General features: G+C 28.7%; 3 protein-coding genes across 3 annotated transcripts in view; all 3 read left to right on the top strand.

Annotated features, from left to right (window-relative positions):
• The window catches only part of LOC100208289 (A disintegrin and metalloproteinase with thrombospondin motifs 6), a 94,492-nt gene extending 93,460 nt beyond the window's left edge, over positions 1–1,032 (top strand). Inside the window, exons 32-33 of the mRNA XM_065791075.1 lie at positions 223–363; positions 551–1,032. Of these exons, the coding sequence (XP_065647147.1) occupies positions 223–363; positions 551–711 (302 nt within the window). The 3' untranslated portion in view covers positions 712–1,032. The remainder of the gene's footprint in view (positions 1–222; positions 364–550) is intronic.
• Positions 1,033–3,457: 2,425 nt separating this feature from the next.
• On the top strand, positions 3,458–5,335 carry LOC136076087 (general transcription factor II-I repeat domain-containing protein 2A-like). The gene is made up of 3 exons (XM_065789550.1): positions 3,458–3,752; positions 3,989–4,479; positions 4,547–5,335. Exons 1-3 carry the CDS (start codon positions 3,458–3,460, stop codon positions 5,333–5,335), a joined length of 1,575 nt encoding a protein of 524 aa, XP_065645622.1.
• A 5,764-nt stretch (positions 5,336–11,099) lies between these two features.
• LOC136076086 (general transcription factor II-I repeat domain-containing protein 2A-like) lies at positions 11,100–12,977 on the top strand. The gene is made up of 3 exons (XM_065789549.1): positions 11,100–11,394; positions 11,631–12,121; positions 12,189–12,977. Exons 1-3 carry the CDS (start codon positions 11,100–11,102, stop codon positions 12,975–12,977), a joined length of 1,575 nt encoding a protein of 524 aa, XP_065645621.1.
• The last annotated feature ends 12,791 nt before the right edge of the window (positions 12,978–25,768 follow it).

Here is a 25,768-nt window from a genome sequence, read left to right as displayed (position 1 = left end):
TGTTAGTTTATAAATGATACATTTTACGATATAATGTTAAATATAGTTTTGTATAATATTAAATATAGTTTAATATTATATTGCATTATAATAGTTAATGAAATTCCACATTATATTGCTCTATAAAACACGATTAAGCGCTAAAATGCAACATAATTAAGATGAATATTTTGCATATCACTTTTTTCAAGTTAATGACTGGAGAAAATTTTTTTTTTTAAGGAGAATGTCCTCATCCTTCTCAACTTCGATGTATTCGTTTACTTCTTTCATATCCCTGCAATACTGACGAAAACTGTGGATTTGGTTTTGCTTGTTGCACAACTTCTTGCGAGTTTAGTATGCGTATGTGCACTCCGAAAGGTTTTCAACTTTTATAATTTAATTTTTTTTAGATTTTTTAAAAGAAATGCGGTTTAATTATTATTTATTTTTTAATATTTGGTTATTGAAATATTTTGAACACAATTTTTAGGTATGATAAAAAATTATTCAACTTATTTTTTTAATAAAAAAAACTTTAATAATTTTTCAAACCTCTTTTTTGTAGTAACACGATCGTGTCCGTTGCGTGATCCGTTTTATTATCCTCAGATACAATGTATTTCGGAGTTAGATTGTCCTAATAATGGTCCATGTTGTTTGGATATGAGCAAAAAGAGGTACTGCAGACGTTCATTACCTGAACCTAAAGATAATTTTATTGACTGACACGCATTTCTTATTTCTTTCATAAAGGGGTTTCGCTTAAATATTTTTTATAATATATTTGTGTATAGTTGACGACAGGGGTATATTTGTTCTCTCTTGAAATCTTTTTAGAAATCTTTTAACTTTTGAGTTTCGTTTAATTTATTACTCATGATTTTTTATTTTATTTTTTACCTGTATATAATCTTATATTATGCATTTTTACATTGATGCATAGACATATATTTTTGATAGCAAAAACAATATAAAAATATATATTTGTAAAACTAAATTTTTGTTTTGAAAATTGTAAAATTTATAAAATATAAGCTGTTGATGAAAGTTTTTTTGTGACCTCAACAGTTTGCGAAGAACAGTTCGTACAACAATCGAACATTTCAATTGTTGTGTGAACGACCCTGACTTCTGTCAGATTTTTCTAGTTTTGCCACTATTTTAAATTTCTCATGACTATTATCACGAATAATTTTCATACTCTTTTCGCGCATAATATTTCCAAACTTATTACGAATACTTTTGAATAAAATAGTTGCGGATCGACGGGGAGAGTGGTATAGTGGGCGGTAAGGCGACGATCAACATTAGAATGCCTACTATGACAATCGCCTCCGTATTTACCACCTGATAAACTATACCTTAAATAATATATTTCAAATAAAATCTTATGTTATTATAAAGATATGACTGTTACTAACGGCGATAATAAATCTTACCAAAGAAATTTATATTTAAGGTCACACATCACATTTAAATTGTTTTATTAAAAAAATATTTTTCCGATATGAAATGAATGTACAAGAAAACAGTTGGTATTAGTTGATTAAGCCATGCTTATTTTACCTCGTTTGTTATAAATAACAAACTTTTAAAATGAATAATAAATAAATACTTTAAAGATAATTAATAAAGTTGTTTAAATTCAAAAAAATATTTTAAATAAATATAAAAAAAATATTTCAAACCACTTCTTTGAAACGTAAATCTAGTTGTCTATCTTATTTAAAACTATTATTTGTCTATGATCATCAGCAAAAGGTGGTGGCAAAATAATTCACGATATAACAGTGTATTACACTCATTTTATTGAAATCAGCAGCTGTGGAAAAAGGTAAAACATGTAAACTTAATTTTTTTACACGGTCTACTTTTTTGTTCCACATGCACTTTGACCAAAATTTGTAACCATCTCATATTGTGTTTCAAATTTTTTATAGTCATATTTTTTAAAAACCTAAGGATACTATGAAACTAAAGAATTATCTATAAATATAAGTCTAGTCGAGAATAGTAAAAAATTATTTTATAAACTTGTTGCTCTCACGTTTGGGGCAGGAAGGTAGGGGGTGGGGTAAAATTTGGTGGATTTTTTGTTCCCAGGCTCAATTCATTGCACTTTTTTGCAAATCATTCTTATTTGACATAAGTTTAAGCATATAAATGTTTAGAGTTTGCTCCATGTCTGGAAATCTTAAAGACCAAAAAGTAGCGGATCCGCCCTTTCCCTGTGGAACCCCTATATCACAAACCAATTCACTTGACTCTTCACTTTTTATTTTGACTACTTGAGTTCTCATTGAAAAATAGTCTAAAATCTAGTTTAGAACTTTACCTTTAATCGTGAAACTTTTTTCTATAATAATCTTTCTATTAATTGTTTCCCATGTCTTTTTAAGGTCTAGCATTACTGTTATAACAAATTTATTGTTATTCAAAGAAGTTCTCCATTTAGCTAGCAGTTGTTGATTAGCTGATTCAGTTGATCTATTTTTTCTGAAAGTTAATTGATTTTAAAAAAAATCTTATTTTCAAAATAGATTGACAACAGCTTGTGATCAGCAATTTCTAAGGTTTTTTAATGGAGATTTTTAATACAAGCTAAATAATAATAATCACAGTAGCTATTTAGTGTATTTCCCCTTCCAATTATTATGCATTCTATTATAAAAGAAAATTAAATTGTTATAATTTCATAGCCCACTGTTCATTTAATAACAAAACTTATTGTGCACTTTGGAATGAATTTATGGTTGGTAGAGGTGCAAATGAACTTGCAAGTTGTCTGTATAAGCCAGAGGTCGGCAAATTGTGGGCCTTTGTACATAATTTGTGGGTCCCAAGCCACCTAACTGCATAATATACAAAGTAGTGTAGTTGTGGGCCTTTTAGTTGTTTTCCAGGCTGTAAAAATTATAAAGCCTCCTTATAAAATACTCCCTAACACCAAATCTTGTCATTTTAGGCATAGTAAAAAAATAATTTTAATGCACTCTAACACTGTAGCACTTTAAGACTTCAAATAAGATCCTTATACTTAAAAGTTAAATCATGCTAAAAAATTACTCTACAAAAATAAAAACATTCGAAAAGCACGTCAAAAATAATTAGAACATTCGAATTTGTTCAGATGAAGTATCTCAAACAACAATTTAATTAATTTAACGCTGTAAAAACTATTTCATATCAAATATACCAGCGGTAAAAGTTATCGTCTTTAGAATGTTTTTCGTACTTTTCTTGAATAAAAATACTACATTGTTTAGATTTTTTACGAAATAAGTATTATAAAAGAAATAGTCGGCAAATCTTTATTGTTTTAAATAACCGGTTTTTTAAGACGCAATATTTGGAAATTGAATAACCAAAAATTGCTCGAGTATAACCAGTTATCGAGTAACCGGTTATCGAGTTTGGATGCTTTACTCGGAAGTTGCAACTCTGATAAATACACACATTAACTTGCAAAGATATGCCAGGTAAACATGAAGCGAAGCGTAAATATGCACGTCAGTCGAATGAAAAATGGGAGCTGATTTATTTCTTCACTGAGGGACCAAGTAACAATGCTCTATGTTTAATATGTAATGAGACTGTTGGTGAAATGAAAGGAACCAAGCTTGAACGTCATTTCGTATCAAAACATGAATTGTACAATACTAAATATCCTCTTGATTCAACAACCAGAAAAATAAAATACGACTCATTGAAAAGCTGTTTAGAAAAACGGAAAAATTTGTTTCAACAAATGTCTAGCAGTGTTGATTGTGAAACTCGTGCCTCTAATATGGTGTCATGGATATTAGCAAAAAACCTGAAATTATTACTGATGGTGAAATAATCAAAGAATGCATGATTGAAGCATCAAAATTTCTTTTCCCAAATGATAAAAAAATTCATGACAAATTTCAAAGTATGCAATTGTCCGCGCGTACAGTTACTCGAAAAATTGAGAAAATGGTTGTTAATGTTTATGAACAACTGTTAAACAATCTGTGAGAAGCTGAATTTGCGAGTATCGCTCTCGATGAGTCTACTGACCTTGTCGGTAAAGCACAACTCTGTGTTTATGCACGTTTTATCACTACGAATTGTTGTTTATTTGAAGAACTGCTTGGAATTAAACCACTGGAAACAACTACAACTGGACAAGACATTTATCACAAATTGTTCAAAATATTAAAAAATAGGAAAGTGCCTCTTCAAAAAATATCTTCAGTTGTCACATATGGCGCTCCTGCTATGATTGGAAGAATTCGAGGAGTTGTTACTTTGCTGAGAAATAGTGGTGAGTTTCCTAACAAATTTATTTCATTTCACTGTGTGATACACCAGGAAGCACTGTGCGCTAAAGTTGCGACAATTGATGATGTAATGACAGCTGTAGTAAAAACAATCAATCACATACGCTCCAATGCACTCAAACGGCGTCAATTTTGTGCGCTAATGGAACAAAATGAAGATGAACATGGTGATCTTCTTCTTCATTCAGAGGTATATAGACAAAAAATAAATAAATTACCATTACAATCAAAAATAAATGTTTGTCTATTTTTTGCAGGTTAGGTGGCTATCAAGAGGAAATATTCTTAACAGATTTTGGGAGTGTTTGCCAAGTGTACTGCAGTTCATGGAAACTCAAAAATTTTCATTCATTACAATATCTATTGAAAAGTTTAAGTGTAAACTGGCTTTCCTTTGCGACATCATAGTACAATTCAATGTTCTGAATAACAGATTACAAGGCCGCCGTGTGCAGGTTTGTGATTTGATCAACCACATCACTGTGATGAAGACAAAACTTAATTTGTACAAAACTCAATTTGCATCTGGTAGTTGTACTCATTTTCCTACTTTAAATGAATGTCAACCATCAAGGGAAATGTTATCGTCATTTTCATTAATAGTGACTGCTCTGTATGATCAATTTGAAAACAGATTTTATGAATTTAAAGACTTAAAAAAACATATGGTTTTTTTGTGTTATCCATATGACTTTGATATGAATGATATTAGTATTCTAAAGGACTTTGAAGAAGCTGAAATTTTAAAAGCAGAGGATGAACTAATTAACTTTCAATGTGACGACGAGTTGAGAAGAAAGGCACCAAAAAAAGATGAAGATGGCACTTTTTGTGAAAATTTAATTATTTTCTGGCATGCTTTCATGAAGGAACGTTTTCCAGTTCTTAAAAAACATGCAAATAGACTTATCTGTATGTATGGCACTAGTTACCAATGCGAACAAACATTCTCAGCCATGAAAATAATAAAAAATGTTTACAGAACAAGACTGACTGACACTCATTTGAATGACCTTGTGCTAGCTGCAACAACAAAATACTTTTAAAAAAATTTTTAATTGTGTTTTATGTGTTTTTTTTCTTAAGTATGTATTTTGTATTGATACAATTATTAGTTCTATAATCTAATTCTATACTATATTCTGTTATATAGGTAATACAACCTATTTTATATATAATTTATTTATTACTGTGGGCCGCAACTAAAACAAGAATTTTGCAAGTGGGCTCCTTTGGAAATATGGTGCCGACCACTGGTATAAACTAATCAAATAAAAAATAAATTAAAATAATTAAAAGTTAATTATTCAAGACTGTCCTAATATATCAATTAATCAAATTGTTTTGTGGTGAGATTCTTGTGTTCCCCAGAATAAAAACTCATTTGTGTCTATGGCAATAAATATTTTTTGGTCAAAAATATTAAAAAAGACTTTGAACAATTTATAACTTTCAATACCAATATGAGATTTAAATTAGACTGCTACGTTTGAATTTGTCTATTATGAACTTAACAATACTTTGTAGCTTTCATTGTTGCGTCTAATCATTGTTTAATTTAGTTTTGTTAAGTTTTAGTTATTTAAACTTTGCCGCAAATTTTCCTTTAGGGAATGTGATGCTTTTCATTAACATTATTTTTTGTGTATGGTGTTTTCAACTAAACCACTGCTATCAATAGTTTTTTTGTGACAATGTGTTTTTTTGTGACAATTTTTTTGTGACAGTTTTGTTCTAGTGCGCTTTTTCCCGCCAATAAAATGAGATGAAAAAACTCTGTGGGTAGCAGTAGACATGTTATAATATTATGATATAGCTTTTACCGCCTATAATATTATAGTAGAGCTATAAAATATTATTTTATAGCTTTTACGGTTTAAAACTAGGAGAGCGCAGTGTTAAAGTTAATTTAAAAAGTTAATCAAAATCTTAAAGGCGCTGTCTTTTTATATACTTAAATATAAACTTGAAATATATATTTAAGTATATAAAAAACCCTGGCAATTTATATAATGGGGCTTGTGTCAATTTAATTTACTAAGTTGTCTACAACTATAATAGTAAATGATTTTGTTAATATTTTGTTATAATACTAATAATGTAATATAACGGGAACAAGTAATAATGTAATGTGAATTTTTTCTAATTAATCACTAGCTTTTTAGAAAGCGATCCTGATGGCTAAACTGATACCAGTTGTCGCTTGCTTGTTTAGCTAGCGATTCTTGTGGCCAAACCGCTGTCTTTATTATTACGAATATTGCTTGCTAGTCACTAGTCAATTGCCCAATTGTTTAAGCTTGTATAATATTTTTGATTTTTTCATTTTTAAAAACATCTTTTTTATAAAAAAAAAATCAGGCATTTTTTAAATTTGAATAAGTAAAGTTATGGTTCACTTTAAAAGTTCAAAACTCATTCAGGCTTACAATATAAATCAGTCTGTCGTGTTACAAATGCATAATATAATTGATGTACATGATAGTTATACAGAAAGTGATAATAATAATAACAATAATAATTATAATAACATAATGAACTTTGTTATGATGGTTAATACTTTAACTCACTCAAGATAAACAAAAATCAAAAGTGGCTCGTGAATCATGTGGTGTAACTGTGGTGAATCATGTGGTGTAACTGTGGTGAAATGGTAATTATAATGTAACTGATTGCAATTTCTTAACATAATTTATAGAAGCAACATCTTTGATAACTCTAGTGAATTTTTACACAAACATGTCGTCAACTGAATCCAAGAAATTGATTCAAAAATGTCCTTCTCGATTGACATCAACATAAATGTCTCAAGCTTGTTGTTAACTAGTGAGGAACGCAGCATAGTTTAGACAACTTTTAATTAACTAAATGTCCATTCACAACTCACTTAAGAATACAAGTGTCATAAGATATTCGTTAACCTGAAACAGATTTGAATAAGCGGTTGCATTTAAGGAATATTTGCATGAAATACTATAGCAACATTTTTAACATTTATTCAAGACCCTACAAAACGTTCAAAGTTCTAAAAATCTCTGTCATTTTCATTTTCTGCAGCTTTTGTTAAAGTATTCAACTCTTAAGGCTGAAATTGATTTTTTTGAATCACCGTCACTAGTACTCGTTACAAATTCATCTCGTGTTTTTGAGAGCCCATCAAAGTTTACAGCAAAGCTATGCAAATCAGACCGCAATCTGTCAGAACAAAATTAAGAGGATTCTCTTGTATGTCATCAAATGCAAGTTCCCCTGCGGTTCATTTCTTTTGATAAACTCATTCTACACGCGACTCTATTTCAACCTCTAAATCAAGTTCACTAGCATCAATGAATGCATTTTTGCAAAAATGAATTTAACTTTTTTTTTTTTTTTTTTTTCAAGTTTTGTTTTTATAGACAGGAAAAAGTTATTACACACAAAAAGTTTATTATAATTTTTATAAGTTTATTATAATTTTTATAATAAACTTTTTGTGAAGCATGTGTTTTAAACAGTTTATTACAAGATAACACTGACATTATTAACATTATGACATTGTAAACATATTTTTGCAACAGCAAACAGAAAAATCATTTTTTTTGGTGGGGATTTAGACAAATACTACCCATTATGAAATCTGAGAATTGTTTAAATGGCTTCTAAAAATCGGTAGAGAGAAAAAAACCTGTCAAGGAGGAAAATCTTTTTAATAGATCTATTGAAATACCACATCAGCGCATTATTAGAGAACTACTGAACTGAAGGTGTTGGTTTATTCAAAAAGTGAAATTGTCTTAGAATGGACAACTTCAAAAGATATTGTCTGCAGTTCTTGTTTTGATAACTCCACCATATTCCAAGCACTTAAATAACCCAGACATCTTGATTGCAAGTGAGGGTGGCATGTAAATTAAGGAGGAAAACTTCGTTATTTCATATGATATAATTTTGTAATTGTATGTTTAAAAAAAAAATAGAATAGATTAAATTTATCTTCACAAAAAAACGCGATTTTAAATTTGAACAACCGTGAATATTAAAAAATGAATAAATTTTTAAACTTAGCATTAATCAAAAATTACATAATTTACTTTAAAATATAATTAGAGTAGGATTTTTTAAAGAAACTTTGTGACACGCTCTCGGAAGCAAAAATAAGTGTAAAAGTCCACTTTTTTAGAGGTTGAAGTTAATTTTACTTCAGATTTTTTTAAACCACTCTTTCGAGAAGGTTGGCAGGAAACATAAATCCTTAAAAAGGAATTAAAAACCGCACCTTTTTTTATTTTTGACCTTTTTTCTAATTATTAAAAACTTTCAAAAAAATGAGGGGGTTCTAAATATTATGTGACCGTATCTTTTGAGCGTCAAAATAAATTTTTATTAAATTTGAAACCTAGTTACAATTTCTGATTTAATTCAAGATAAAAGATTTTTTTTTTTTCAAAAATTACTTTCCCTCAACCTGGAGGATGCAGGGGGCGTTTTTAAAGGGTATTCCTGCCCTAGTAATCTGATTACCGTGATTTTTTGCCATTTTTTTTGTACCAAAATATTAGTTCCAATTATCTTCTTGTCAAAAATCTATTGAAAATGTAACAAATTTTCCGTCTCTACTGACACACACAAAACATAAATAAATCTCCGATAACAAATTTAAACAAATAAAATGCCACAAACAGTATTTTAAATATTATAATATGTTACAAAAAAGATTTTGTATTTTTTCAATCTAAACATACTGAAAAATTATCTTACAATCTCGTTGAATTGTATTTAACAACCAGAGCTCTTAGCTTTTCTAAATTTATATTTAAGGTCACACATCACATTTAAATTGTTTTATTAAAAAAATATTTTTCCGATATGAAATGAATGTACAAGAAAACAGTTGGTATTAGTTGATTAAGCCATGCTTATTTTACCTCGTTTGTTATAAATAACAAACTTTTAAAATGAATAATAAATAAATACTTTAAAGATAATTAATAAAGTTGTTTAAATTCAAAAAAATATTTTAAATAAATATAAAAAAAATATTTCAAACCACTTCTTTGAAACGTAAATCTAGTTGTCTATCTTATTTAAAACTATTATTTGTCTATGATCATCAGCAAAAGGTGGTGGCAAAATAATTCACGATATAACAGTGTATTACACTCATTTTATTGAAATCAGCAGCTGTGGAAAAAGGTAAAACATGTAAACTTAATTTTTTTACACGGTCTACTTTTTTGTTCCACATGCACTTTGACCAAAATTTGTAACCATCTCATATTGTGTTTCAAATTTTTTATAGTCATATTTTTTAAAAACCTAAGGATACTATGAAACTAAAGAATTATCTATAAATATAAGTCTAGTCGAGAATAGTAAAAAATTATTTTATAAACTTGTTGCTCTCACGTTTGGGGCAGGAAGGTAGGGGGTGGGGTAAAATTTGGTGGATTTTTTGTTCCCAGGCTCAATTCATTGCACTTTTTTGCAAATCATTCTTATTTGACATAAGTTTAAGCATATAAATGTTTAGAGTTTGCTCCATGTCTGGAAATCTTAAAGACCAAAAAGTAGCGGATCCGCCCTTTCCCTGTGGAACCCCTATATCACAAACCAATTCACTTGACTCTTCACTTTTTATTTTGACTACTTGAGTTCTCATTGAAAAATAGTCTAAAATCTAGTTTAGAACTTTACCTTTAATCGTGAAACTTTTTTCTATAATAATCTTTCTATTAATTGTTTCCCATGTCTTTTTAAGGTCTAGCATTACTGTTATAACAAATTTATTGTTATTCAAAGAAGTTCTCCATTTAGCTAGCAGTTGTTGATTAGCTGATTCAGTTGATCTATTTTTTCTGAAAGTTAATTGATTTTAAAAAAAATCTTATTTTCAAAATAGATTGACAACAGCTTGTGATCAGCAATTTCTAAGGTTTTTTAATGGAGATTTTTAATACAAGCTAAATAATAATAATCACAGTAGCTATTTAGTGTATTTCCCCTTCCAATTATTATGCATTCTATTATAAAAGAAAATTAAATTGTTATAATTTCATAGCCCACTGTTCATTTAATAACAAAACTTATTGTGCACTTTGGAATGAATTTATGGTTGGTAGAGGTGCAAATGAACTTGCAAGTTGTCTGTATAAGCCAGAGGTCGGCAAATTGTGGGCCTTTGTACATAATTTGTGGGTCCCAAGCCACCTAACTGCATAATATACAAAGTAGTGTAGTTGTGGGCCTTTTAGTTGTTTTCCAGGCTGTAAAAATTATAAAGCCTCCTTATAAAATACTCCCTAACACCAAATCTTGTCATTTTAGGCATAGTAAAAAAATAATTTTAATGCACTCTAACACTGTAGCACTTTAAGACTTCAAATAAGATCCTTATACTTAAAAGTTAAATCATGCTAAAAAATTACTCTACAAAAATAAAAACATTCGAAAAGCACGTCAAAAATAATTAGAACATTCGAATTTGTTCAGATGAAGTATCTCAAACAACAATTTAATTAATTTAACGCTGTAAAAACTATTTCATATCAAATATACCAGCGGTAAAAGTTATCGTCTTTAGAATGTTTTTCGTACTTTTCTTGAATAAAAATACTACATTGTTTAGATTTTTTACGAAATAAGTATTATAAAAGAAATAGTCGGCAAATCTTTATTGTTTTAAATAACCGGTTTTTTAAGACGCAATATTTGGAAATTGAATAACCAAAAATTGCTCGAGTATAACCAGTTATCGAGTAACCGGTTATCGAGTTTGGATGCTTTACTCGGAAGTTGCAACTCTGATAAATACACACATTAACTTGCAAAGATATGCCAGGTAAACATGAAGCGAAGCGTAAATATGCACGTCAGTCGAATGAAAAATGGGAGCTGATTTATTTCTTCACTGAGGGACCAAGTAACAATGCTCTATGTTTAATATGTAATGAGACTGTTGGTGAAATGAAAGGAACCAAGCTTGAACGTCATTTCGTATCAAAACATGAATTGTACAATACTAAATATCCTCTTGATTCAACAACCAGAAAAATAAAATACGACTCATTGAAAAGCTGTTTAGAAAAACGGAAAAATTTGTTTCAACAAATGTCTAGCAGTGTTGATTGTGAAACTCGTGCCTCTAATATGGTGTCATGGATATTAGCAAAAAACCTGAAATTATTACTGATGGTGAAATAATCAAAGAATGCATGATTGAAGCATCAAAATTTCTTTTCCCAAATGATAAAAAAATTCATGACAAATTTCAAAGTATGCAATTGTCCGCGCGTACAGTTACTCGAAAAATTGAGAAAATGGTTGTTAATGTTTATGAACAACTGTTAAACAATCTGTGAGAAGCTGAATTTGCGAGTATCGCTCTCGATGAGTCTACTGACCTTGTCGGTAAAGCACAACTCTGTGTTTATGCACGTTTTATCACTACGAATTGTTGTTTATTTGAAGAACTGCTTGGAATTAAACCACTGGAAACAACTACAACTGGACAAGACATTTATCACAAATTGTTCAAAATATTAAAAAATAGGAAAGTGCCTCTTCAAAAAATATCTTCAGTTGTCACATATGGCGCTCCTGCTATGATTGGAAGAATTCGAGGAGTTGTTACTTTGCTGAGAAATAGTGGTGAGTTTCCTAACAAATTTATTTCATTTCACTGTGTGATACACCAGGAAGCACTGTGCGCTAAAGTTGCGACAATTGATGATGTAATGACAGCTGTAGTAAAAACAATCAATCACATACGCTCCAATGCACTCAAACGGCGTCAATTTTGTGCGCTAATGGAACAAAATGAAGATGAACATGGTGATCTTCTTCTTCATTCAGAGGTATATAGACAAAAAATAAATAAATTACCATTACAATCAAAAATAAATGTTTGTCTATTTTTTGCAGGTTAGGTGGCTATCAAGAGGAAATATTCTTAACAGATTTTGGGAGTGTTTGCCAAGTGTACTGCAGTTCATGGAAACTCAAAAATTTTCATTCATTACAATATCTATTGAAAAGTTTAAGTGTAAACTGGCTTTCCTTTGCGACATCATAGTACAATTCAATGTTCTGAATAACAGATTACAAGGCCGCCGTGTGCAGGTTTGTGATTTGATCAACCACATCACTGTGATGAAGACAAAACTTAATTTGTACAAAACTCAATTTGCATCTGGTAGTTGTACTCATTTTCCTACTTTAAATGAATGTCAACCATCAAGGGAAATGTTATCGTCATTTTCATTAATAGTGACTGCTCTGTATGATCAATTTGAAAACAGATTTTATGAATTTAAAGACTTAAAAAAACATATGGTTTTTTTGTGTTATCCATATGACTTTGATATGAATGATATTAGTATTCTAAAGGACTTTGAAGAAGCTGAAATTTTAAAAGCAGAGGATGAACTAATTAACTTTCAATGTGACGACGAGTTGAGAAGAAAGGCACCAAAAAAAGATGAAGATGGCACTTTTTGTGAAAATTTAATTATTTTCTGGCATGCTTTCATGAAGGAACGTTTTCCAGTTCTTAAAAAACATGCAAATAGACTTATCTGTATGTATGGCACTAGTTACCAATGCGAACAAACATTCTCAGCCATGAAAATAATAAAAAATGTTTACAGAACAAGACTGACTGACACTCATTTGAATGACCTTGTGCTAGCTGCAACAACAAAATACTTTTAAAAAAATTTTTAATTGTGTTTTATGTGTTTTTTTTCTTAAGTATGTATTTTGTATTGATACAATTATTAGTTCTATAATCTAATTCTATACTATATTCTGTTATATAGGTAATACAACCTATTTTATATATAATTTATTTATTACTGTGGGCCGCAACTAAAACAAGAATTTTGCAAGTGGGCTCCTTTGGAAATATGGTGCCGACCACTGGTATAAACTAATCAAATAAAAAATAAATTAAAATAATTAAAAGTTAATTATTCAAGACTGTCCTAATATATCAATTAATCAAATTGTTTTGTGGTGAGATTCTTGTGTTCCCCAGAATAAAAACTCATTTGTGTCTATGGCAATAAATATTTTTTGGTCAAAAATATTAAAAAAGACTTTGAACAATTTATAACTTTCAATACCAATATGAGATTTAAATTAGACTGCTACGTTTGAATTTGTCTATTATGAACTTAACAATACTTTGTAGCTTTCATTGTTGCGTCTAATCATTGTTTAATTTAGTTTTGTTAAGTTTTAGTTATTTAAACTTTGCCGCAAATTTTCCTTTAGGGAATGTGATGCTTTTCATTAACATTATTTTTTGTGTATGGTGTTTTCAACTAAACCACTGCTATCAATAGTTTTTTTGTGACAATGTGTTTTTTTGTGACAATTTTTTTGTGACAGTTTTGTTCTAGTGCGCTTTTTCCCGCCAATAAAATGAGATGAAAAAACTCTGTGGGTAGCAGTAGACATGTTATAATATTATGATATAGCTTTTACCGCCTATAATATTATAGTAGAGCTATAAAATATTATTTTATAGCTTTTACGGTTTAAAACTAGGAGAGCGCAGTGTTAAAGTTAATTTAAAAAGTTAATCAAAATCTTAAAGGCGCTGTCTTTTTATATACTTAAATATAAACTTGAAATATATATTTAAGTATATAAAAAACCCTGGCAATTTATATAATGGGGCTTGTGTCAATTTAATTTACTAAGTTGTCTACAACTATAATAGTAAATGATTTTGTTAATATTTTGTTATAATACTAATAATGTAATATAACGGGAACAAGTAATAATGTAATGTGAATTTTTTCTAATTAATCACTAGCTTTTTAGAAAGCGATCCTGATGGCTAAACTGATACCAGTTGTCGCTTGCTTGTTTAGCTAGCGATTCTTGTGGCCAAACCGCTGTCTTTATTATTACGAATATTGCTTGCTAGTCACTAGTCAATTGCCCAATTGTTTAAGCTTGTATAATATTTTTGATTTTTTCATTTTTAAAAACATCTTTTTTATAAAAAAAAAATCAGGCATTTTTTAAATTTGAATAAGTAAAGTTATGGTTCACTTTAAAAGTTCAAAACTCATTCAGGCTTACAATATAAATCAGTCTGTCGTGTTACAAATGCATAATATAATTGATGTACATGATAGTTATACAGAAAGTGATAATAATAATAACAATAATAATTATAATAACATAATGAACTTTGTTATGATGGTTAATACTTTAACTCACTCAAGATAAACAAAAATCAAAAGTGGCTCGTGAATCATGTGGTGTAACTGTGGTGAATCATGTGGTGTAACTGTGGTGAAATGGTAATTATAATGTAACTGATTGCAATTTCTTAACATAATTTATAGAAGCAACATCTTTGATAACTCTAGTGAATTTTTACACAAACATGTCGTCAACTGAATCCAAGAAATTGATTCAAAAATGTCCTTCTCGATTGACATCAACATAAATGTCTCAAGCTTGTTGTTAACTAGTGAGGAACGCAGCATAGTTTAGACAACTTTTAATTAACTAAATGTCCATTCACAACTCACTTAAGAATACAAGTGTCATAAGATATTCGTTAACCTGAAACAGATTTGAATAAGCGGTTGCATTTAAGGAATATTTGCATGAAATACTATAGCAACATTTTTAACATTTATTCAAGACCCTACAAAACGTTCAAAGTTCTAAAAATCTCTGTCATTTTCATTTTCTGCAGCTTTTGTTAAAGTATTCAACTCTTAAGGCTGAAATTGATTTTTTTGAATCACCGTCACTAGTACTCGTTACAAATTCATCTCGTGTTTTTGAGAGCCCATCAAAGTTTACAGCAAAGCTATGCAAATCAGACCGCAATCTGTCAGAACAAAATTAAGAGGATTCTCTTGTATGTCATCAAATGCAAGTTCCCCTGCGGTTCATTTCTTTTGATAAACTCATTCTACACGCGACTCTATTTCAACCTCTAAATCAAGTTCACTAGCATCAATGAATGCATTTTTGCAAAAATGAATTTAACTTTTTTTTTTTTTTTTTTTTCAAGTTTTGTTTTTATAGACAGGAAAAAGTTATTACACACAAAAAGTTTATTATAATTTTTATAAGTTTATTATAATTTTTATAATAAACTTTTTGTGAAGCATGTGTTTTAAACAGTTTATTACAAGATAACACTGACATTATTAACATTATGACATTGTAAACATATTTTTGCAACAGCAAACAGAAAAATCATTTTTTTTGGTGGGGATTTAGACAAATACTACCCATTATGAAATCTGAGAATTGTTTAAATGGCTTCTAAAAATCGGTAGAGAGAAAAAAACCTGTCAAGGAGGAAAATCTTTTTAATAGATCTATTGAAATACCACATCAGCGCATTATTAGAGAACTACTGAACTGAAGGTGTTGGTTTATTCAAAAAGTGAAATTGTCTTAGAATGGACAACTTCAAAAGATATTGTCTGCAGTTCTTGTTTTGATAACTCCACCATATTCCAAGCACTTAAATAACCCAGACATCTTGATTGCAAGTGAGGGTGGCATGTAAATTAAGGAGGAAAACTTCGTTATTTCATATGATATAATTTTGTAATTGTATGTTTAAAAAAAAAATAGAATAGATTAAATTTATCTTCACAAAAAAACGCGATTTTAAATTTGAACAACCGTGAATATTAAAAAATGAATAAATTTTTAAACTTAGCATTAATCAAAAATTACATAATTTACTTTAAAATATAATTAGAGTAGGATTTTTTAAAGAAACTTTGTGACACGCTCTCGGAAGCAAAAATAAGTGTAAAAGTCCACTTTTTTAGAGGTTGAAGTTAATTTTACTTCAGATTTTTTTAAACCACTCTTTCGAGAAGGTTGGCAGGAAACATAAATCCTTAAAAAGGAATTAAAAACCGCACCTTTTTTTATTTTTGACCTTTTTTCTAATTATTAAAAACTTTCAAAAAAATGAGGGGGTTCTAAATATTATGTGACCGTATCTTTTGAGCGTCAAAATAAATTTTTATTAAATTTGAAACCTAGTTACAATTTCTGATTTAATTCAAGATAAAAGATTTTTTTTTTTTCAAAAATTACTTTCCCTCAACCTGGAGGATGCAGGGGGCGTTTTTAAAGGGTATTCCTGCCCTAGTAATCTGATTACCGTGATTTTTTGCCATTTTTTTTGTACCAAAATATTAGTTCCAATTATCTTCTTGTCAAAAATCTATTGAAAATGTAACAAATTTTCCGTCTCTACTGACACACACAAAACATAAATAAATCTCCGATAACAAATTTAAACAAATAAAATGCCACAAACAGTATTTTAAATATTATAATATGTTACAAAAAAGATTTTGTATTTTTTCAATCTAAACATACTGAAAAATTATCTTACAATCTCGTTGAATTGTATTTAACAACCAGAGCTCTTAGCTTTTCACCGTGATAGACGTTTTTCTCAGACAACGAGCCTTTTCAGTGTCTCGTTTAAGTTTCTATACATTGCTTCAAATGTTTGTTCTAATGTAACACAGAGCGGGATCTTCTGATTAACGAGAGATTTTTGAGATAGAATCTGATTATGTGAAAATTACATCGAAGAGAAATTTTCATTACGAATACATCATGGGCATATTTTTTTAAATGAAACATCATGCCAAAGCAGCATTTAGCAACTAAATCAAACAATAGTTAACGAAACAATAACTTGCTGAAAATAATAGTATTAACATAATCGAGTCTCTAAATTTTAATTAGAATGGTAGATCAATAGTCCCCTAATTGTATTTATTTACTTAAAAACGTTCAAAAAAGTGTTCAAAACAATTTTAAAAGCAATGATACTTCTTCTTTGAACCTCCTCAGGGTTTCAATACATTCTAAATATTCAATTGGAGAATAAATTTTCATTTCGTCCACAGATCCTAAAACTTTGACTCAGTCAAAAGTCTACCATCACTAAAGCCATGCCTGATAACCATTTTCTTTTCAAGAAACTCCTTTAGATTTTTTTCAGTGAAGACGAGATCAATATTTTCACTAACATGGTGTTCACAAATATGATATTCAGGTGGTGAAATTATTTGGATAATTTTCTCAGTCAATTTCTTGTCCAACAAACATGGATTTCATTTTTAAAATGCGTTTGCATACAAGCTTTGTTATCAAATATTTTTCGAACTAATATGCTAGTGATCCGAAAGTCCTTTGAACTCCTTTTTTGTCCATCGGCCCATCACAATAGCAACACGATTATTTTCCACCGAAACCCTTTATTATAGAAAATAACTTATAGATATTGCTTATTTAAAATTTACATTGCATATTAAGTCAAGATAAAGAAATAAGGTACTTACTGATAATCCTTGGGTGATGTTGATCAATTTGAGGTCAGAAGCCAAGGTAAACTTTAATTGATTGAGTTGAAGTAGTTGGAAAAGTGTTTTCTGATTTTTATGACTCCTTCTACGTTTCAAACTACGCCCAAAATAGTCACTTTGTTGACCCTAGTGTACTTCTGATTCCTTGGTTGAAAATCTTATACTGATCTTATCTCCTTAATTATCCAGGTATTCTCCTGTCTTCCAGATTGTCCAACGTCTTTTCTTATCACCTTCATTATTCTTAACACTGCACACTTTAGAAGATTATGGTTTATCTTTAAGTTCATGATTGTTTCACTTTTTGTATGCCTTATAGGTGATCGGTCTCTGTATAAATTATTATGAAGAGCTTTTCCTACTGTTGCAAGTTTTATTTTTTTACCAACAACACAACATCATCAACAACAGATATTTCAGCGATATTTTGATTCTTTATAGTAATTAAGGCGTGAAGATTTTGAAAAGTTTTTTTTGTTGTTGCAAGGATGACGAATACAAGGACAGTTAGTAGCACAGTTGTAGTTGCCATCTTCTTGTTTAATTCTTCCTAACTTATAAACTTGATCACGACCATTTATCCAGGAAGTCTCCACAACTTTACTGATAGCTTTAACTTTCTGTTTTAAATATAATTTTAACTTGCAGCTTTTGCATATTCCAGACGGATAAGAACTCAGGTTCAGACTAAATCCAGGGTTCACAAAGGCTTTGATCAGATGAACCAATGAATTCTTCTTCTCTAAAGATAGACATTTTTTCTCTTTGTAGACTCAACAAAAAATATCTATCTCTTATTATCTGAATGAGATCTTGCTTTTTTCAGACTCATTTTATACCAAAACGTTTTTATTTAGTATTTTATAACCTAGGTTATTTAAAATTTATTAATCAATACTCTAACAAATTGTTTAATTTAAATAAATTAACAGACGTTTGACGTAATTTATTGAGACTAATTTGTCTAAATTGTATTGTGATTATGCCATGGGTTTGCTATTTGATTATTTGTAATTAGTCTCTGAACAAAAATAACTTCAATTTAAGGTACAAACAACGTGATTTGCAAACAAAAGTAGAAACATCCTTGAAAAATGCCTCCTGCATCCCCCTGTACAGTGGTTTAAATAACGTTTTTAGCTAACTATTTTCTACAGTTACTTATGATTCTAATGGTATAAAAAATAAGTTCTGAAGTAATAAATTTAAACGTTAATTTATGTCTGAAAGTGACTGAAAACAGCTTTTTTTTGTCATTAAAATTTTATCATTATTAAAACTTGATTTTCTTCCTAAATACAAAACCATTCATTTTAATTTTCATTACATACATAAATAATAGATAATTTTTATTTTAATTTATGAAAATATTTTAAATATCTATATTTACATCTTGTAAGAAATGCATTTAAAAAATGCAATTTCAACGAGTTTAAACTTATTTTTCTAGAGCTAGGACTTTTTAGCTTAGACTTTCTTCGCGAAGCTAATTCTTTTTTTACAGAAATTTTGTATCATTCTATAAGAATCTAAAAAACCTGTCCCAACTGAAATAATGTGGTTTGCCTCATTCTAAAATAATGGGGTTTTAAAAAGTTAATTTTATAAAAAAATTAGCGACGTAAAAGCTAACTTAAAAAAAAAGCTAAGCAAATTACCTTTAACTTTTATGTCATTTTTTTTAAGAATCAGGAAGTCAGAGGAAGTAACCCCCTCCAAACTGCTAGAATTTTTTATTTATTGACCAGAATATAAAGAAAACCTGTTGGGGAAAGAAAAAGTTTTCAAAAATAATTCGTTTATTCGGAACCTAGGTTTAAAGTTTAGAGATTTTTTAAAAATTTTTGGAAATTTAGTTTTTGCCAACTTTGAAACCATTTTTTTAACAAGGCAAGAAGTTGCACATAACTTTTGTAGCTAATATCAAACGTAACCCAAAAGCTCTCTCCAAAAAATATAAAACGATGCGTGACACTGTGCAGTTGGCTAATTATCAAATTTTCAAGAGTTGTTTCTAACAGCGAAGTGTTGTACACGATTTTTTTTGCAGAATTTGTAAGTATCGTAGGTATTGAGTCTAAAAATGGAAAGAAAGTTATGTGATACCTAAGACCTATTCATATATTAAGGCTTGAAATTGAAAAAAAAAGTTGTTGTATACTTACAAAATGACCCAATATGGCAGAGGCGTTAAGTTTTGTAAAAATATGATCATATTAAATTGTCAATATAACATGATCCTAACATAGTTTAAAAAAACTCACGCAAAACTCAGATATTAAGTCACAATTGAAGGTACAAAGAATTGAAATTTTATGAAAAATGATTTAGTACGAAGAGATATTTTCTAGGACGCACAGATGAGGTATTCGGATCGGTTTTCGTTCGGCAGCACGATAAAACTTCTATCTTTCAAAATTAGCATTTAGAGTAACAAAAAATATTGCACCTAATGTTTGGAAAAAATTTAAACGTTTCTGACTATGATATAGAAATCATAACAATTAAAATTAATAATAATAAAATACAATATACGATCAGAAGAGAATTAGTTAAACTTACGTCATAAGCAAATAACTTGTGGTGATTGAAAGAATCGAAGAATCTCCAATATCACAATTATGGAAAAACTAGTTAATGAGCGATTGTCATAAAACAATTTATTTTACCATCAAAATTTCCTAATTTTATTATAACGAAAATTAACATTAACAGAGTAGATATATTATTATTGTTATTGAGAAATGAATGGCTGCATAAATGGAACTTATTTTTAGTTGAGTATAGAACAAAACATAATTTTTTATGAAAACTGTTGTTAGTTTTCAAAAGGAAATTGTGGATTATTCAAAAAACATAAAATTGTAAACAATATGTTTTACATTCATCAGCTGGGAGATGTTGATGTCAAGAAACACCTAATTAACTTAAAGGTAATTATGTTTTTTAAATGTACGCAGACTGTAATATAATTTTTATAATGACATACTTTATAACTACTCTGCAGCAAGATTTTGAGATAAAGCTCTTTGAAAAAAAAAGAAATGGCTCTTTTAATTAATTCCCCACTCTTTTAATAATCACTAAATTAATCACACTCTTGCAATATTCTATATTAATAACAATAACAATATATTTCAAACTTGTGAACATTTTTTGTGAATAGTAAGAATCAGATTACAAAAAATACTTTAAATGACACACCTAATAGTTGTTTAAAAAATTGTTTTTAGGTCATGCGATCCAACAATAATAATGTTTGGGAAGACAATGGACTTCCCAAACAATTATTATTGTTTGGGAAGTCCATCAACAATAATAAGGAATTGCAAATAGGCTTAAAAGAATTCTTGAAAAGGATGAACAACTATGTGCTTTTTACCAGTATACCTTTGGTGCTGCGTGGAGTCCTCCAAAAACATGCTTTTATCTTCACCATCTAAATATAAAAGGAAAAAAATCTCCCGCTTTAAAGGCGTCACTAATACATGTTGTCTTATCAATGTCAAAGTGATACAATCAAATATTTTTATTTAATGCAAGGCTGTGTTTTACTCATTTAAAACAAGAAACTGCTTTATATAAAGCCGATGAAAAGACCAATCATGGCATGCATCTAATAAAAGGTTGGCATTTCCAGAGAAGAAAATGTTTGTTTGATCTAGTCTTGATCAAACAAAGTGTGAGCATTACTTAGACTTTATATTTACAAGCGGTATTTTGCATGGTGTTGCTTTTTGGAATAATCAAATTGAAATACGACAGCGGTAAAGAGCAAAAGATAGCGCATGCAATACTGACGACAAAATTTAGCCACGCTATCATGTTCTATCAAAAAAGTTGCAGCGAAAACAATTATGTACCATTATTCGATTCATTATTTATGATTTAGAAATTGCTATAAAGGATGTATTCAACTACATAAAACATCTGATGAGAGATTCTCAAAAGCAAAAGGCAAAGATTGAAGCTTTTAAGCAATTAATTGATGAAACTGCTTTCTAGATTAAAGATTTTTGTCAAAAAATTCTTCCGGATTGATAGAGAGAGGGTCAAAGAGAGTATTTTGGCAAGAAAGGAATGAGTTTACATGTGGATATATTCTTTATAAAAATAGCTGGAAAGTTATTCAAGCGTGTTTAATTTGTATATATGTAATCAGAGAATAGGTGATGTTGTTTCGTTAGCTACTGCTGTTTTAAAACAATTTAGAACTGATCAACCTCATACAAGAAGATGTTTACCAGATCTGATAATGCCGGCTGCTATCAGGGAAATCATTCAGCTGAAGAATTGCACAATGAATGCAAAGAGAGAGAGAGACATAAAATTGCTGAGATATGATTATAATGAACCCTGGTGTGGAAAAGATCAATGTGGCAGGGATTGTGCAGTTGTAATAATAATAATATTTCGTTGATTATGGTAATAATCTTTTGACTTCTGAAGATATACACAAGGCTATGCATTATAGTTTTGACGCTATAGATGGAAAAGTAGCAATTAATCAAACTAGCAATGATAAAACTGTAGTTACTGGACCAAAGATTATGAACATTAGCAACTATCATTCATTTGAATTTGGTGAGAAGAGTATGAAGATGTAGCATTATTTTGATATTGGTGGGGGAAATGAAAAAGAGTATGGAAATCTTAAAATTCAACCCTCGATTAAGTTGTTGTTGCCATAAAGCAAAACAGATAATTCAATGAAGCAAAACAAGTCACTCAAGGAAAAACAGAAAAGAAATGACAGGCAATTATGTTTATTAAGATTTTGCCCTGAAATAAATTGTACCTTATCATTTGAAAGCAACGCTGAGTTAGAAGAACACGTGCTATCCGGTCTTCATACATCTCCAAAATCATTACCATCATTGGATAAAGTTCGCAACTCGTTTATTCATAAGATGAAAATACTTCACTACTAAATATGCCAATTTCTTCATTCTCTAACAATGTTTCTGTTAAAGACAAACTACCACATTGCATGAACATTTTTGTGTTGCAAGGTTGGGCATTACCAGTTCGAAGTTCTTTTAGATTTTTAAATCAATAGAAAGCGCTGTTGTATAGATACTTTATTCGTGGAGAAGAATCAGGTAATAAAATGAGTCCTGAACAGGTTCACATGCAGCTTAGAAGGGAACTTCCGCCAGATCAATATGTAATTAGCCAACAGATAAGATTTTTCAAGGTTGTTGCTATTAAAATTTTTACAAATGAGATTATGTTAAATAGTTCTTTTGCAAATATGAAATTAAAATTTCTGTGAAGACTATAATTTTGTGTGTTTGTTTACATATGTTTAAAAAGATTCGAAATTATTGTATTTTGATATTATTGTAGATTTAGTAACCTGAAAAGAAAAGGTATGCTGGTGGAATCGACTACAGAAAATAATGAATATAGTCAGATTAACGATAAGATATGGAGAAAACGTTGACTGTATTCAGATACAATGAAGATAGTAATCAATATGAGGAAGACACCGCCTACCTTGCAAAAGAAATTTGTCTTGTATGGAAAGTGAATGATTGGGTTGCTGTTGTATATAAAAAAAAAAAAATGTTGGATATACTGTGGAGGTAATATTACTTAAAGCATAGTTTTCAAGTTTTTGTTTTGTTTTACAAAAAAGTGCTTTAAAATAAAAGCAATATAAGCAAAATGTAAAAAATCGAAAAAAACGTAATAAACCTAATAAGTTTTACTGAATGTGAACAAAATTAAACAAATCATAAATTCTAGATTATATTTTTTTAAATGTTGTGCTTATACTTTTATGTATCTATAACTGGGATCAAAGTTATTTGTATGAATAACGAACAATAGAAGAATATTTTTCGCTGGCCAGTTACTCCCGAGGAGATAAACTGAAAAAATTATGAATAAAATACTGAAAAAATTATCTGTTTAGTAGATGCTCCTTTTCTAATCAATGGTTGTGGCGGTTATGAGTTATCCGAAGAAAACTTTGATACAGTCATATCACTATTCTTAGAGAAGCTTACTCCAACAGAGTAAAACATGTGGTGGATAATTTTTTTTATATGTGTAAATGACTCTGTAAAAAATTTCTGAACAAACGACGCATTTTTAAATGAAAATACATTTAAATGTTTGATTTATGTTTCATTTAATTAGCATTATAGTTTTCTTGCTGTTCGATTTTTGTTCAATTTTTAATTCATGTTATATCATATATCATATATATATATATATATATATATATATATATATATATATATATATATATATATATATATATATATATATATATATATATATATATATATATATATATATATATATATATATATATATATATATATATGTATATATATATATATATATATATATATATATACATATACATATATATATATATATATATATATATATATATATATATATATATATATATATATATATATATATATATATATATATATATATGCATGCTAAAGTTAATATCATTTTTCTTTCACTTTGATATAAAAAGAATATAAAGTTTACTAAACATCAACTTTTTTTAGTTATTGAGGACAGAATTTAGATTGATAGAAATGAATTACTTCAAAATTTACTTTTTGATTACATTTATTTACAAATAAATATATATTTTCCTCCCCACACCACCTCCCCGACCGCATATTTTGAAACCCTATACAGGCTCAGAATAGGCCGAAAAATGAGCAATCTGATTCGCTGGTTTTGAAAGAGAGGCAAGTGCGATTTTGTTGAAAAATATAATGAAAATCAAAACAAACAGATTTTTGAAATAAATTTCAAAGTTATGATATACTAAGTTTATCAATACAAGTCATGTGTTACTATTAACACAGGAAATTCATTTTTTTTTAGTACTCTTCAGAGTATTTAAAATGTATCAAAATCTATTTGTACAAGAGAATTTTCACTCGTAAAAATTTCAATAAAGTTTATCTTGGTGATGAAGATTTTATCTATTGTTAATTTTAAGAAGCGAAAAAAAAATGTGTTGAAGTAAATTTGAAAAAATCTACAAATGTGTTTCTCTTAAAATATGCTCTTGGCCTTAAAGCATTCTCAAATACATAGTTTATATAAGTATGTTGTACGAGACTAATAGTGAAGCACTTTTGCATACAAAGTTTATATGCAGTTTTATGTGACTACTGAAGTGAAGTTTTATGTGACTACTGGTGAAGAACTTTATTTATAAACTGATTTACATGTTTATTATAAAGAGTTGAAATTTAGTTTTTTAAAATAGAAAATTTTTACTAATTGCAAAACTAGCTTACATGTTCCATGTCAATATATGAGCTCTGAGGAGATTTTGTTTTCATGCTTTGTTTTAACCATAGTTTGGAGGAGGCTGATATATTTTTTTATTACGTAACTTTAATAAAACATCATGTTAAACCATTAAAAACTTTTTTTAAATTTTTAAAAATTTTGGCAGGCTGCATTAAGTTATAAAATACTTGAAAATTTAACAAAATAAGTGATATTTATGTTTGTCTACAGAACAGTAATTTTTGTACAGTTTCATATAAACACTGACATTAAAAGCAAGAAAAAGTATTGAAGTCAAATAAGTTAACCAAATAAAAGTGGATTATGGCATAAATAAAAGTAGATTATGGCAAATGATTGTGGCATTTTTGTATTGCAGTAATTGAAAGAAAAAAAGATTTAAAAAACTATACTAAGTGGTTAAAATCAATCGTTTTAATGAAAAAAGAGTAATAAAAAAAGAAAAGAGAATTATCAAAAAAAAAGCTATTATAAAATGTGTTTTGTATGTATAAACTCTTGAAATATTTCACTTGAATTTGCATGTGTGCAATTTTGCAAGATTTCTAAATGTGTTTCTCATCAAATATAATGTCCGTGTTTTATAAAGCATACTCAATACAAAGTTTATATGCAATTGCACCAGACTTCTGGTAAAGTACTTATAATATGAAAAGTATAAATTTTAAGCTGAGGTAGAGGTTGTTCTAAGCTCGTTACTGCATCTTTATACCAACTTGTTAATTATAAACAGTTTAACATTTAAAATTTTGGAAAAAGAAAATTTTTACAGATGTTTTGCCAAACTAGCTTACATATTCCATATAAATC

The sequence above is a fragment of the Hydra vulgaris genome, chromosome 02, assembly GCF_038396675.1.
Source record: "Hydra vulgaris chromosome 02, alternate assembly HydraT2T_AEP".
NCBI lineage: Eukaryota > Metazoa > Cnidaria > Hydrozoa > Anthoathecata > Hydridae > Hydra > Hydra vulgaris.
This window is presented reverse-complemented; position numbering and strand designations above follow the sequence as displayed.

Bases quoted from the DNA above. Each gene is read 5' to 3' on its own strand.
- LOC136076087 (XM_065789550.1), top strand. From the start codon at position 3,458: ATGCCAGGTAAACATGAAGCGAAGCGTAAATATGCACGTCAGTCGAAT. The intron at 3,753-3,988 runs GTGAAACTCGTG...ATCTGTGAGAAG, and splicing joins AATGTCTAGCAGTGTTGATT to CTGAATTTGCGAGTATCGCT. The intron at 4,480-4,546 runs GTATATAGACAA...TATTTTTTGCAG, and splicing joins ATCTTCTTCTTCATTCAGAG to GTTAGGTGGCTATCAAGAGG.
- LOC136076086 (XM_065789549.1), top strand. From the start codon at position 11,100: ATGCCAGGTAAACATGAAGCGAAGCGTAAATATGCACGTCAGTCGAAT. The intron at 11,395-11,630 runs GTGAAACTCGTG...ATCTGTGAGAAG, and splicing joins AATGTCTAGCAGTGTTGATT to CTGAATTTGCGAGTATCGCT. The intron at 12,122-12,188 runs GTATATAGACAA...TATTTTTTGCAG, and splicing joins ATCTTCTTCTTCATTCAGAG to GTTAGGTGGCTATCAAGAGG.